The sequence below is a fragment of the Ammospiza caudacuta genome, chromosome 10, assembly GCF_027887145.1.
Source record: "Ammospiza caudacuta isolate bAmmCau1 chromosome 10, bAmmCau1.pri, whole genome shotgun sequence".
Lineage (NCBI taxonomy): Eukaryota > Metazoa > Chordata > Aves > Passeriformes > Passerellidae > Ammospiza > Ammospiza caudacuta.
Genome location: NC_080602.1, coordinates 2,051,056 through 2,064,067, shown reverse-complemented (window position 1 = coordinate 2,064,067; position 13,012 = coordinate 2,051,056). Strand labels below are relative to the sequence as shown.

Here is a 13,012-nt window from a genome sequence, read left to right as displayed (position 1 = left end):
CAACAGGGAATTTAGTTTAGCTGTTCTTTGAAAGAGAGGTCATCTTTTTTAAAAAAATGATTTAACCATAAATTTGGAGTACTTTAGAAAGAGCAGATGCCCTCTCTGCAATATAGTAGGAACAGACAGGTGCTCCTCCTGTTCAGTAGTCACCAATGTCTTTAATTGCATTTAAACTCAAATGAATTCCCATTTTAAAATGGGTTCCATAACCCTTTCCTGCTAAGCAGAATTGGTTTTGGGTACTTGCAGGAGCTCTTTCATTGTTGCTGACTGCTGGTGGATTAACAGCATAGAGAAAATGAAGTCTCTTCCACCACAGAATATTAAATGGCTGCTAGATAACATTTTGTCTGATCAGAAAACAAGAATGGTCTCCAAAGCATTTCAGGTTTTGATCTCTCAGCCAAATCTGCCATGCAAGAAGCCTGTTGGTAGTAAATATTTGTCTGTGTTTGATATAGTTCAGTTCAGAAAATGAGCAGAGATATTTCAGAGACAATATGAAAAAACACTCGTATTTTGGTTATATTTGAGTCCCCTGTGTAGCATTTTTCTTTCTCTATGCCCTTATTCAAGTGGACATCATAAGAAAAAATGCCATTAAGATTGAGAGGGGAAGTGGCATTAAAATGTGGAGATGCCCAAATGCCAAGGCAATGGGGTCTGAGTAATTATCTAAGACACCCTGAGGTTTGAACCAGGTCTTTGCTGGAAGCCCCAAAAGAATTCTGCCAAAGACCCCAGCTGGCCACTGATGTTTCTCATCCAGCTGTCAGGCAGCAGCCATCTCTGGTGGGCTGGAGTTTTGAGGTGTGTTCTAACCCTGCCCTTTGCTGTGTGCCACTGAGCACAGGGAAGAGCCAGATTAGACATTTGGCACTTGGCATCAAAGTTACAAAAATGGAATAATTACTTTTATTAGAAATCTCTCCATTTCCTCTCTATGGTGCATTTCCAAATCTTCAGTGTGGGTTTAGACAACTTCTTAATGGAAATCAAAGGCAATTGGACATTTCATTCATTGTTTATGCAGAGATTGTGAAATAATTTAGTAAAGGTAGGAAGTCTGCCGCAGGGACAAGGCTCTGGTTGGAGCAATTAGTGCTGAGGGGTGGGTGGTTCTGTTTCCAGGATGCTCAGCTGCTTTGCCCGTTTCTGGACCAAGGGGCTCTGGGTGCTGTTTTGCTGCTCTTGGCCAGAGAGGCTGGCAAGAAGCAGAAGCAGAGGCAGATCCTTGTTGCAGGGAGGCTGGTGGGTAAGGAGCTGTGTCTCTGTCCCGGCAGTGCTTGTGCAGGGGGTTCATGCCAGGAGCCCTGAAGTTGCCCAGCGCGACGCCCTGCCCGTGCTCTGGCCCTGCCTGGAGAACAAGGCGCTGCCTGTGCGGAGCGCCAGCGTCCGCACCGTGGCCACCAAGCTGGCCTCTGCCCTCTGCAAGGTGATGGGCACCCAGCTGAAGGAATGTGCTGCCAGCAAGCCTCCACATGTGCGGGAAAACCTCTCCAAAATGCTGGGCTGGTGAAGGCGAGATGTTCTCCAGAAGGCTGAGGAAGCGCTGAGTTGGAAACCTCTGGATTTGCCTTTTGAGCTGTGCCAAAAATGACAAAATCCTAAGGAAGGGTGTGCATCTGCCCCACTCTCTCCATTGCCCTTCCTAGTCATGGCATGGGGGCCTGAAGCAGCTCCAGATGGAGGACAAGATGAAGGGCAGTCATGGCTCAGCCTCACACAGAGGTGAGGGGGGAGCTGGGCCAATCTCTGCTGGCAGGAAGGGTCTTGTGGCAGCCCAGAGAGGCTGTGCACATTGCCAGGGAACAGCTGTGCCCTGCATGTGCCCCTGCAATGAGCTGTGCTGCTGCCAGTGCCCCTGGAGCTGTGGGGCTGCTGAGCTGTGGGGCAGGCAGAGGAGCAGGAGGGTGCCTGTGCAGCTGAGCCATTCCTGGGGAGCACAGGGCTCTGGGCTCCCTGCTGTCCCAGGGCAGCCCAGAGGCCAGGCTGGGCCTGTGCCAGCTCTGGGCAAGTGGCTCAGGGTTTGCCCTGGCCTGCCTCAGTGTCTGCCAGCAGGAGCATGTTTCCCTGTGCAGCTGTTTACACATCTCCAGGAAATGTGTCCCATGAAATACAGAGCTTCAGATGCTTTAGGTTTGCATTGTGGCCTCTGTTAAACTTTGTGTCTCCATTTTGCAGATCTGGCTGGTTACAGTCTTACCGAGAAGTTGTCTCGGGACACTTCCGATGTTCTCTCACCCACAAAGTCCTTGTCTCTCATCCAGAAGAGCTCTCTATCCTCCAAGCTCAGGAAGAAGCTGCCGCCTGTATGGAGAGTGCTTGAAGAAAAGGATTGATGCGTTAGGCTTCATAGTTATAGATGTACATATGTTCTGATCTTTAGATGTAGTTTTGAATTAATGTGTTTTGATTCTGTCTTTAAGTTTTGATGACATGTCTTTAATTCTATATATTTCATTTTGATGATGAAAAAAAAGGAAATAAATAAACAAAATCGAAAAAACCAAGAGGAGAATGTGAGACCAGGACCTGCTGGCGTAGAGATTATGGGAGTGCAGCTCACTCAGTGTGCCAGTGTCTCACCACATCCTTTCCTCATTGGGCCTCTCCTCTTCCACTTTGGCCATGTTATCTTTGTGTCATTTGTGCTGCTCTTTGTTACTTAGCATTACAACAGTCACCTGTTGACCTGTTTGAGGGACAATGGATCCAAAAGATCCTGTATAATCAAAGGTTTTCTACCTAGGTGTGTTCTGTGCTCACCAAAGGCCTGAGCAAAGAAACCAAGAGAAGTGTGCCCAAATCCCAAAGCTTTTCTCCTTTGCAATCTCCCACAGATCTGGCTCACAGGTGTCTTCAATCACAATTCCATAGGTAAGAAGAGGTCATGTATTTCACTGGGAAATGATGCACTGCTTTGGCAAAGTCACCCATATGTATATTTATCCGGGACAGCAGTGCAGCTGTGTTGTTTGCACCTTGTTTGCAGAAGGATGAGTGCCCTGGGAGGCCAATAACAAGTGACAAGGGTTCCTCAAATCTGCACTGCAGCCTGGGTGCCATTCAGCCCAGAGCTAGGGGATCATTTGTTCCCGTGGATCAGTGCTTGCCAGTGGAATGAATTCCTGCACAGCTGGAAGAAGCAATTCTGGATTCAGCTCCAGCTCTTGGTGGGCAGCATGATCATTGACAATGCTGCCCTTCCAGAAATTATTCTGCAGTTTCCTTTCATAGTCATTTGAAGCTTTTAAACTTCACATTTCAATTTGCTTTGCATTAGGGTAAAACACTTCTGGGCCCAGTGCAAGCTGTAACCTTTTGACAGGAAAGTCCTCATGGTTGCCAGCTTCTGATGTTACACAATGTCACCTGGCTGCCTGTGTTTGCTTAGCTCTGGGTCTAGTCCCGGCCTAGCAAAGCCCAGGCAGGGTGGAACGTTGCAGGGAAAACTGGTCCATGAGCTTATGGGGTTGCCATCAGCAGCAGAGTCAATGTGCCCTTTGGGGACTTCTCTGGAGACAAAATTAGGGACCTACCCCATGCCACAATATTCTCTTAGATCTTTCTGAAATATCCTAGAAAAGGCTGTGAAACTTCACATCTCCTTGCACACCCACTGTTTGAAGAGGGGCATTTTTGTCCCTCCTCAAAGTCATTGCTCTTGCACACCAGAAACATGAACATCAACCAACAGGAATGATGCATGGTCCTGCTGCTGCTGCTCCAGAGCACTGGGCAGTGCAGACCTGGGTGTTACCAATATGAGCACTTAATTAGCATTTCATGCTCCTTCAAGCTGTCCAGATCTCAGGGCTTTTTGTTTCAAAGCAGCCACTGCACCATCTCTAGAGAAGAACAGGAAATGGGAAACAGAGACTGCCAGCCTTGCAGGGGTGTGAGAGAAAACCTGACGTGTCTGCATCAAAAGATGAATGGGAAGAGTGTAATTGCCAAAGCAAATGCTTTGTTAGGATAGCAGAAGCAGTTCTTTACTGCATGCTTGCATGAAGATCATTTGGAATCTCCTTTTTGTGTCTCATGCAGAAAAGGAGCTCTTAATAATACCACGCTACATAAACCAGATTGGGATGTAGCTCTGTAGTGGTTCACAATGAAGCAGACGGCCTGCTTTGTCACTGCCAGCCCTGCTGAGCCTGCGAGGGACCATAGTGTATCCCATGCCTGTTTTGCCTCCAAGCAGAGCTTGGTTTTCCTCATTAGTGTGAAGTAATTACAAGAGTAATAAAATGGACAATTAGACTGGCCGCTTTGGAGGATACGCTCATGCTTTGGCATGTCAGTCCTGTACCTCATGCACCCAAGGCTTGTTACTCATCATGAAATATTTTAACAAAAAACCTCCGCTCTCATGTTACATCTGAATAAAACTGCATCAGATCATCAAGAATTCTGCTGACAGGAACAAGACAAGAGCCTTCCGACACTCACTTGCAGCTGTCCCGGATTGCTGCAGCCCTTTGTGCAAAGCTGCTGCAGACAGAGTGTTTGGAGTTGGTTTGGGCCTTTATGAAAGATCTGTGGAGCAGTGTGCAGGGCTCTCCTGGCAGGAAACTGTTTGTCCAAGCCCAGGGACACGGTGCCGGCAGGAGCGGAGCGGCCCCGCTCCCAGCCCGAGAGTCTGTGGGCTGAGCCACGCCGGGGAGACAAGGCAGCGAGGGGCTCCAGCCCAGCTGCTTCACTGCCCTGCCCGCTCCATGGAGCTCTGCCGTGGGAGAAAGCCGACACCGGATGAGTCCCCGAGCTTCCATCAGCTGCTGGAACTGCTCCGTGACAGCTCCTGTTCTTCCGAGAGAGACCCCGGCGCCTTCTTGGAACGCGTGTCATGGGGGGATTCTGTTTGATAATAAACTGTTGGGGGTTTTCCACTTCCATCCATTAGTAATAATTTCCCATTGCTGGAAAGGGATTGCAGGAACACTTTAGAGGAGACGACTTATTGCACAGTATCCTGTTTGAAGTTGTCTCAAACTGTGTGAGACAGATGGCTTCACACAGGAGCATCCCCAAGGCTGCTGAGGGGAAGGCACAGAGGAAGACAAACCCAGTATTTCTGAGGGAACTCCTTGACACCAAACCAACCTGAGTTGTCAAACAGCAGACCTGATGTTTCGAGACATGGGCCACAGGGGAAACCTTTCAGTGTGTTTGGTCCAGGCTGGGCTATGCTTGAGGAAAAGGTGTGTCAGTGTGTTGGATAATACTCTTTTCTTGACCTAGAGATGGGGCAACTGAGAGGTGTTTTAAAAACTTCTATTCCATTTTCAGTCTCATGAGAAGGGTGAGACAATACAGATGTTATCATTCACGCCATCACAATCAGAAGCCAACTACTTCCTAAATATTTTACATTATAAGCGTTTCTTGGTCTATCAGCCTTTTGCCATGCCATGTTGTAGATGCCTTAAAGCCAATTATTTAAAACTACTCTTTGTGGGTCCCACTACAATGCATCTTTCATAGCTCTGTTTTTCCAAAATCTTATTTGCAAGGCCATCTTTTGAAACTTTTTTCCAGCTGCATTTCTCTCTCAACAATATCTGTCCTATTCCATGGAAATTTTTAAGTTAGCATTTCTTGTCTCAAGATTTATATACAGATTCATACTTTGTGGGCCTTCTATTAGGCTCTAAAAACTTTCTACAAATCCATTTCCCACATCAGTGGACTTGGCTCCTTCTCTCCTCATTGTGCCTGGCAAGCACAGGAGCCCAGAGCTCCTGCAGAACCCATCCCAGCACTCAGTGGGAGCAAACTTGTGTCCAGTCCTCACCCGGAGCTGCGGTGCCCAGCATTCCACCACTCTGGAATGAGGAACTGTTCCTGCTCTTTCAGAAGGAGCTAAGGAGCTTTGGCCTTCAGATCAATTGTCTGCAGGCTCCTGCAGTGCCTGGTGCTGCTCCCTTGCCAGCGGCACCCCAGGCCAGGGGGGCACATCTGGGCTGCTGTGTCTGGCTCTGGGGCTCCCTGTTCTGGGCAGTGAGGAGGAGCTGCAGAGGCTCTGCAGGACTGACAGGATGGGCTTTGGGGCTGGCAGGAGAAGCTGAGGGTCCTGGGCTGCTGGAGCTTCTGAAGAGGAGGCCTAGAGCTCCTCCTGCAACTGGTCCAAGGGTAGTTCCAGAGAATCCCAGAATTAGCAAGGTTGGAAAAGATCTTGGAGATCATCAAGTCCAGCCTGTGCCCTGAAACCGCCTTGTCTCCCCTGAGCCTCCTCTTCTCCAGGATAAACAACCCCAGCTCCCTCAGCTGCTCCTCACAGGACTTGTGCTCCACACCCCTCCCCAGCCTTGCTACCCTTCTCTGGACACGCTCCAGCCACTCCATGTCCTAAATTGGGGGCCCAGAAGTGGACACAGCACTCAAGGTGCTGCCCAAGCAGTGCTGAGCACAGGGGAAGAATCCCTGCCCTGCTCCTGCTGGCCACACCATTCCTGAGCCAGGCCAGGAGCCATTGGCCTCCTTGGCCACCTGGGCACACTGCTGGCTCATGTCCAGCCTGCTGTCCATCAGTGTCCCCACGTCCCTTTCTGCCTGGCTGCTGTCCAGCCCCTCTGGCACCTTGCTAAAGGAGGGAGGCAGGGAGGGAACGGGTCCAGATCCAGTCCTTCCTGAAATGTGGTGTTTGCTGGCACTGCCAGTTCCCAGATCTTGATATTTCCCTATTCTGGTACAGCCCAAGTCCAGCAACTTGCTGGCAAAGAATTCCAAAACCAAGCAAAGACCTGGTACCTACAGCAACCCGATCTCGGGTTTGCTGACACCACCAGTACCCAGATCAGGAATGTTTCAGATGCTTGCACAGCCTAATTCCAGCAGTTTGCTGGCATAGAAAATTAGCATCTGGAAATTTCTCAGTGCCAGCAAAACCTAAATGCAGCAATTTTCTGGCAAAGAAAGCCAGAACCCAGCAGCTTCCCGGTGCTGCCACCAGCACCACCCAGATCTGGTGTTTGCTGCACAAGCGCCCCGATCTTGAAATTTCCCTGTCCTGGCACAGCCCAAGTCCAGCAATTTGCTGGCACAGAAAGCCAAAATCCGGCAATTTCCTGATGCCAATACAGGTGCCCAGACCTGGTGTTTGCTGCCACTGCCAGTGCTCACATCTGGATATTTCCCTGTTCTGGCAGAGCCAAGTCCAGCAATTTTCTGGTCAAGAAAGCCAAAATGTGGCAATTCCCTGCTACTGTCATTGGCAATGCCAAGATCCGGTGTTTGCTGGCACCACCAGTGCCCAGATGCGGGAATTGCCCGGTGCCAGCACAGCCCAAGTCTAGTGATTTCTGGCAAAGAAAGCCAAAACCTTGCAAATACCTGGTACCTACAGCAACCCAGTCTTGTGTTTGCTGACACCACAAGTGCCCAGATCCAGAATTTTTCAGGTTCCTGCACAGCATAATTCCAGCAATATGCTGGCACTGAAAGTTAGCATTTGGCAATTTCCTGGTGCTGGCACATTCCCTACCCAGATCTGGTGTGCACTGGCACTGCCAGTGCCCACATCTGGCAATTTCCCTCTTCTGGCACCACCCGTGTCCAGAATTTGTTGGCAAAGTAAGCTAAAACCTGTCAATTTCCCCTTGCCAGCACTGCACAATCTGGAGTTTGCTGGCCGCAGGATCCCAAGAAAGAAGGAAGGAAAGAAGGAAGACAAAGAGGAAGGCATCCAGATACAGTCCTGCCTGGAGCCTGGAGCCTGAAATGGGCTGTTTGCTGCCACTGCCAGTGCCCAGATCTGGAAATTTCCCTATTCTGGCACAGCCCAAGTGCAGCAATTTGCTGGCACAGAAATCCAAAACCTGTGGCAGCTTCCTCTTACTGGCTCTGGCACCACCCACATCTTGCGTTTCATGTAACCAGAACCCAGATTTGGAAATTTCTCAGTGCCAGCAGAGCACAAATCCAGCAGATTTCTATCACTGGCAACGACATCACCTAGATCTGGTGTTTGCTGGCAACGCCAGTGCCCAGATCTGAAAACTTCCTAGTGCTGGCACAGCCCAAGTCCAGCGATTTGCTGGCACAGAAAGCCAAAATTTGGAAATCTGCAGGTTCTGGCTCCAGCACCATCCAGCTCTGGTGTTAGCTGAGACCACCAGTGCTCAGACTTGGAAACTTCCTGATGCCTTCACAGCCCATGTCTAGCAATTGTTTTTTAGCTAGCTGGGGCAGGGAAGTTCCTTGGACTGTGACTTTCTTTTTTCTTGGAACTGTTTACACCTGCTCTGGACTGAAAACCCAGAAAAACACCGGCAGCAGCAGCTCACACCTGTGGCCCCCCGAGCTCTGGGACGCTGCATTCCAGCACCAGAGGGACTTAGAAGAGACCGAGGGAGCCAACTACAACCCACAAAAAGGACCTTCTGAATTTGCCATCTCTTCAGCACTGTCCGAGGTTTTATTTAATATTATTCATTTTTCATGCTTGTGAATACTTTACTTGTTAAACAAACTGGGGTTTTTAACTTTTCTCAAGGGAAGTCTTTTCCTGAACTAGTCGGGGAGGGGACGCTTGAACTTGCTTTCTAGATGGACCCCTTTTGGAGATTTCCTCCCAAAATTTGCCCTAAACCAGAACAGTCACAATGAAAACTTCACATGTGGCATAATTCCCTGATGGAAAATCTTGCAACAGAAACTTGACCTCGTTCTCCATGAGAGGTTCTTGGGGAGAGCAGACAGGAGGAGATTCCTGGAAAACTGAAACAGCTTTCCAGAAGTAAAATGAAAATGAAAGAAACAATCTAAGATGTTTTCCCTTATCTATTTCTATGCTCCCCTTTTTCATGTTGCATCCCAGTAATTCCAGATGCATCTCATCTCTAAGATCGATGACGTAGTGATTTTTAGACACTAAAATACCATGAGCCACACACAGTTTTCCTTCCCCTGTTTTTACTGCAAAGCAACACTGGAGATGTAAGTGCAGTGCTGGGCTCAGGTAGGAATCCTACCCCAAGGGAAGGTGGCCCGACAGTGTTTGATCCTCAGCAAGGACAATGCACAGCAGCGAGCGAGGGGATCACTGTGCCAGCGTGCAGGAGTCAGGGCTCTGCATTTGGGCTCAAGGCTGCAAAGTTCCCGTGTTTGGGCAGACGGAGGGGCTGTCCCCGGGGCGCGCGGGGCTCGAACGTGGGGCTCGTGGGGCGAGCGGGGAACGGACACGGGGACGAACGGCCCCGGTGCTTCAGTTGCAGCGGCGGCAGCGGCGGCAGCAGCAGCGGCGACAGCAGCAGCAGCAGCAAACAGATAGTTTTAAGCACTCTTTCTATTTCTCTTTTTCTTTCTCTTCTTCTTTCTCTTTCTCTCCCTTTCCCGCTGTCGGGCACCCTTCTCTCGGGGTCCCTTGTCCGGCGTCCCTCTCCTCTCCCCTCCTCCCTCCCCCCTGCAGGGCAGGGCCATGCCCCCGGCCCGCCCCCGGCCCCGGGCGGGGCTGCCCCGTGCCCGGCCCCGGCCGTCCCGCCGCGGTCTCGCCTCCGCCCGGCTCTGGGTGTACTGGCGGTGGCGCTGCTGGGCGGGCATCAGTGCCTGGGGCTGGGGCGGCATCGCCGCCCTTCGGCTCCGCCTGGCCCGAGCCCGGCCCCGGACCCGACCTCGGCCCCGCCCCCGGCCACAGCCCCGGCGCCGGCCCCGGCCCCGGCTTCTCCCGGGGCCCGCGGAGCACACACGCGGCGCGGCCGCTCCCGCCGCCTCCACTGCGGCTTCCCCGGCCCGAGCTCCGCCGCTCGGCAGCGCGGCCGCCGGCCCCGAGCCTCCCGTGCCGCGTTCCTGGGAGCGAACGCCTGGGCATGGCCGGCCCGGGGCGGGTGAGGGGCGCTCGGGGGCCGTTGCTGGACCCGGGCCGAGCTCTGAAAGCCGCGTCCCGCCCGCAGGGACGGCGCAGGAGGCCCTGCAGGAGCGGTACCGGCTGGGATCGCTGCTGGGGCGCGGCGGCTTCGGCAGAGTCTTCGCGGCCACGCGGCTCTCGGACGGCGCCCCGGTGAGCGGCGGGGCCGGCGGCGGGCGCAGGAGGAGGAGGGGATGCAGGAGGAGGAGGGCGGAGAGCGGAGGATGGGGCTCGCAGTACGGGCAGCGAGCTCACCCCGCTGCTGCCCTTGGCTTGCAGGTGGCCATCAAAAGGGTGCCACGGAACCGCGTCCGGCACTGGGGCGAGCTGGTGAGTGAGCGGGGCCAGCAGCCGGGGCTGCCGGCCGGGGATGAGCCGGGGCCCGGCACGGTGGGAGCCGCCAGGACGCCCCGAGGGAGAGCGGGCGTGGGGCCAGCGCAGGGCGCAGAGCATCCCGGGCTGGCTGAGGGCTTCCCCAGACCCGGCACGGCATCGGCCCCACTGACGGCGTCGTGCTCCTTCCGCAGCCCGACGGCACCAGCGCACCCCTGGAGGTTGTGCTGCTGACCAAGGTGTCTACTGGCTTCCCCGGTGTGGTCCAGCTGCTGGAGTGGCTCGAGCTCCCCAACTGCATCGTGATGGTGCTGGAGCGGCCAGAGCAGTGTCAGGACCTGCAGCGTTTCATTCGGGCACGGCGGTTCCTGCCCGAGGAGGAGGCGCGGGAGCTGTTCCGCCAGGTGCTGGAGGCCGTGCGGCACTGCACCAGCTGCGGGGTCCTGCACCGGGACATCAAGCCCGAGAACGTCCTGCTCGACCTGGACACCGGGCAGGCCAAACTGATTGACTTTGGCTGTGGCACCTACCTGCAGGACACAGTCTACACTCACTTTGCAGGTGAGCCTACACAGGGCTGTGCTCCCGCTGCTGACATCTCATGGCCCAACATCTCCCAGCCCAAGCTGGCTGTGGCAGCGGGGATTCTCCCTTTTGCTGCCAGTCAGGGCACTGAATCTTCAGCTGAGTTACTTTAGAGCAGGGCTGGGTGGGCAGCCATCTTCCAGCCCTGCAGGCAGCCTTTGCCAGCCACTCTGCCCAGGACTGGGGCTTGGCTGGGGCAGCCAGCCCGACCAAACCCCCCGTGGGTGGGGGTAGCAGAGAGGGAGGGCGGAACCTGTGCCCCAGCCACTTTGGTGTGCAGATGAGAGGAAGGGCTTGGACTGCTCCACTCGCCCTGTTTGCCTTGGCTTCATAATATTTTTGGGGCAATGCAGGCAGGGAGGATATGGGCAGGTTTTTTCCCCAGCATGGAGTGGGTTTTTCCTTTGCATGTCATGGTTGAGCCTAGCCAGGGCTGCCCTCTTCCAGCACCAGAGGCTTCTTTTCCAACCCTAACTTTGTGCACAAGTCCCAGGTGCTGGCGAGAGGGCAGTGGTCACCCTGTGTGCCCCTGATGCAGCCCCCGCAGGTGCAGGGATGCTGGGGCCAGGCTCTGGGAGAAGCAGCATCCCCCTGATGAACTCCATCTGTATTCCATAGGAACACTGTCGTACAGCCCCCCGGAATGGAACGACTTTGGCTGGTACCATGGCGAGGCAGCAACGGTCTGGTCCCTGGGCATCCTGCTGCACCAGATGGTCTGCGGGGAGCACCCTTTCAGGAGGGGCCAGAACCTCAGCTGGGGCCAGCTCCCGCTGCCACAACGGCTCTCTCAAGGTGGATCCTCTTGTCTGGGCACGGGGGGAATGCCAGTGCTGGGAGCCAGCAGCGGGGTCGTGGGCATCCCGCTCTGGCAGCTGCTGAGGAGGTGGCACATGTCCTGCTCTCCTCCAAAACAGGGAATTGATGGGAAAGTTTAGGCCCAGCTCTGAGCACATCCAGCATGGCCTGGGCATGGGAATAGTGGGGCAAAGCAGACAGGAGCCTTCTCTGGCTGACCTTCAGTTTCTGCTTTTTCTCCCCAGAGTGCAAAGACCTGATCAGGTGGTGTTTATCCGTGAACTCCTTGGACAGACCCACACTGGAAGACCTGTTCTGTGATCCTTGGATGTGGGATATTCCTCTGCCATAGAAGAAGGGAGAGAGCCACAGGCACACTTTGATCCAGAGCCCTGGTAAGTTCCTACTCCACATGTGCCTTGGCAGTCAGAAGCAAAGGAACCCAGAGTTTTTTGTGCTGCCAGTGTCACAGCACCGGGGTCATGGGATGGGAACACGCAGCCCTTGTGCTGGAGCTGAGCTGCTCTGCCCAGCACTGGTGGCCGCCATCCCAGCTGGTTTTGCTTGTCCTGGTTCCCTGACAGCTGGGGCCCTGGGCAGAGCCCTGAGAGCCTGGTCTGCCCCCAGGGAAGGAGAAGGAGCCCCTGGAGAAGCTGTACCGGGTGGGGATGATGCTGCTGCTGCTGCTGGAGACAGCGAGGGTGACATCAGTAATGACAAGCTCTTCTCAGCCTGGCCACGGGAGGCTGAAGGTGATGGACTTTGATTCTGGCACCTTCTTCAAAGCCAAACTCCACAGGGAATTTGCAGGTGAGTCCCCACCCAGGGAAATTCTGCCAGATTTGGGCATTGCCCAGCATGGCGGGGAACCAAAGGCTCCCCCTTTGCTGGGGCAGATGCAACTCATTCTTCAGTGGCTGCCCAGCTGCTTTTGGCAGGGCTGGGAGGATGGGCTGGGGTGGGTACGAAATGGGAGTGGGCTCCTGGCCCTGCCAACAGCCCCAGCACCCACCGTGCCCCGGGCTGGGGCTGGGGCAGCGAGCCCGACACAAACAAAGCCCATGGTGGGAGCAGAGGTGGGACTCCAGAACCTGTGCACAGCTGCTTTGCTGTGCAGGCAAGGAAGGGCTGGGCTGCTCCACTGCCCTTGTTTGCTTTGGGGTCACCGTGATTTTGGGGGGGCAGTGCAGGGGGGAAGAGAGAAAGTGTGGGTTTCTCACAGCCATGGCTGGGTTTTTCCCTACCATGTAGGGGTTGGGCCTTCCTCAAGGGCCTGACAGAGATAAGAGTTTTTACCGTTTTTCTTTTTTTCCCTTTTTGTCTCTAAACTCTTTTCAATAATGTGTTTTTTGTTATTCCAGAGGAAGCATTCGAGGTGGTCCAGTGTGGATGGGGAAGTGCTTGGGAGCAGCTGTGGCGTGGATGGGCCGTGCCCTTGAAGAAGGC

The 13,012-nt window shown here is 53.9% G+C and overlaps 1 protein-coding gene across 1 annotated transcript; it reads left to right on the top strand.

Moving 5' to 3' along the window:
• The first annotated feature begins 1,688 nt into the window (after positions 1 to 1,688).
• Positions 1,689 to 11,918, top strand: LOC131562090 (serine/threonine-protein kinase pim-1-like). The gene is made up of 7 exons (XM_058811666.1): positions 1,689 to 1,734; positions 2,188 to 2,315; positions 9,416 to 10,003; positions 10,130 to 10,180; positions 10,378 to 10,744; positions 11,387 to 11,563; positions 11,812 to 11,918. Exons 1-7 carry the CDS (start codon positions 1,689 to 1,691, stop codon positions 11,916 to 11,918), a joined length of 1,464 nt encoding a protein of 487 aa, XP_058667649.1.
• The last annotated feature ends 1,094 nt before the right edge of the window (positions 11,919 to 13,012 follow it).

Coding starts and splice junctions, on each gene's coding strand:
- LOC131562090 (XM_058811666.1), top strand. CDS start 1,689: ATGGAGGACAAGATGAAGGGCAGTCATGGCTCAGCCTCACACAGAG. Junction 10,181..10,377: donor TCCGGCACTGGGGCGAGCTG/GTGAGTGAGCGG, acceptor CTCCTTCCGCAG/CCCGACGGCACCAGCGCACC. Junction 10,745..11,386: donor AGTCTACACTCACTTTGCAG/GTGAGCCTACAC, acceptor TGTATTCCATAG/GAACACTGTCGTACAGCCCC.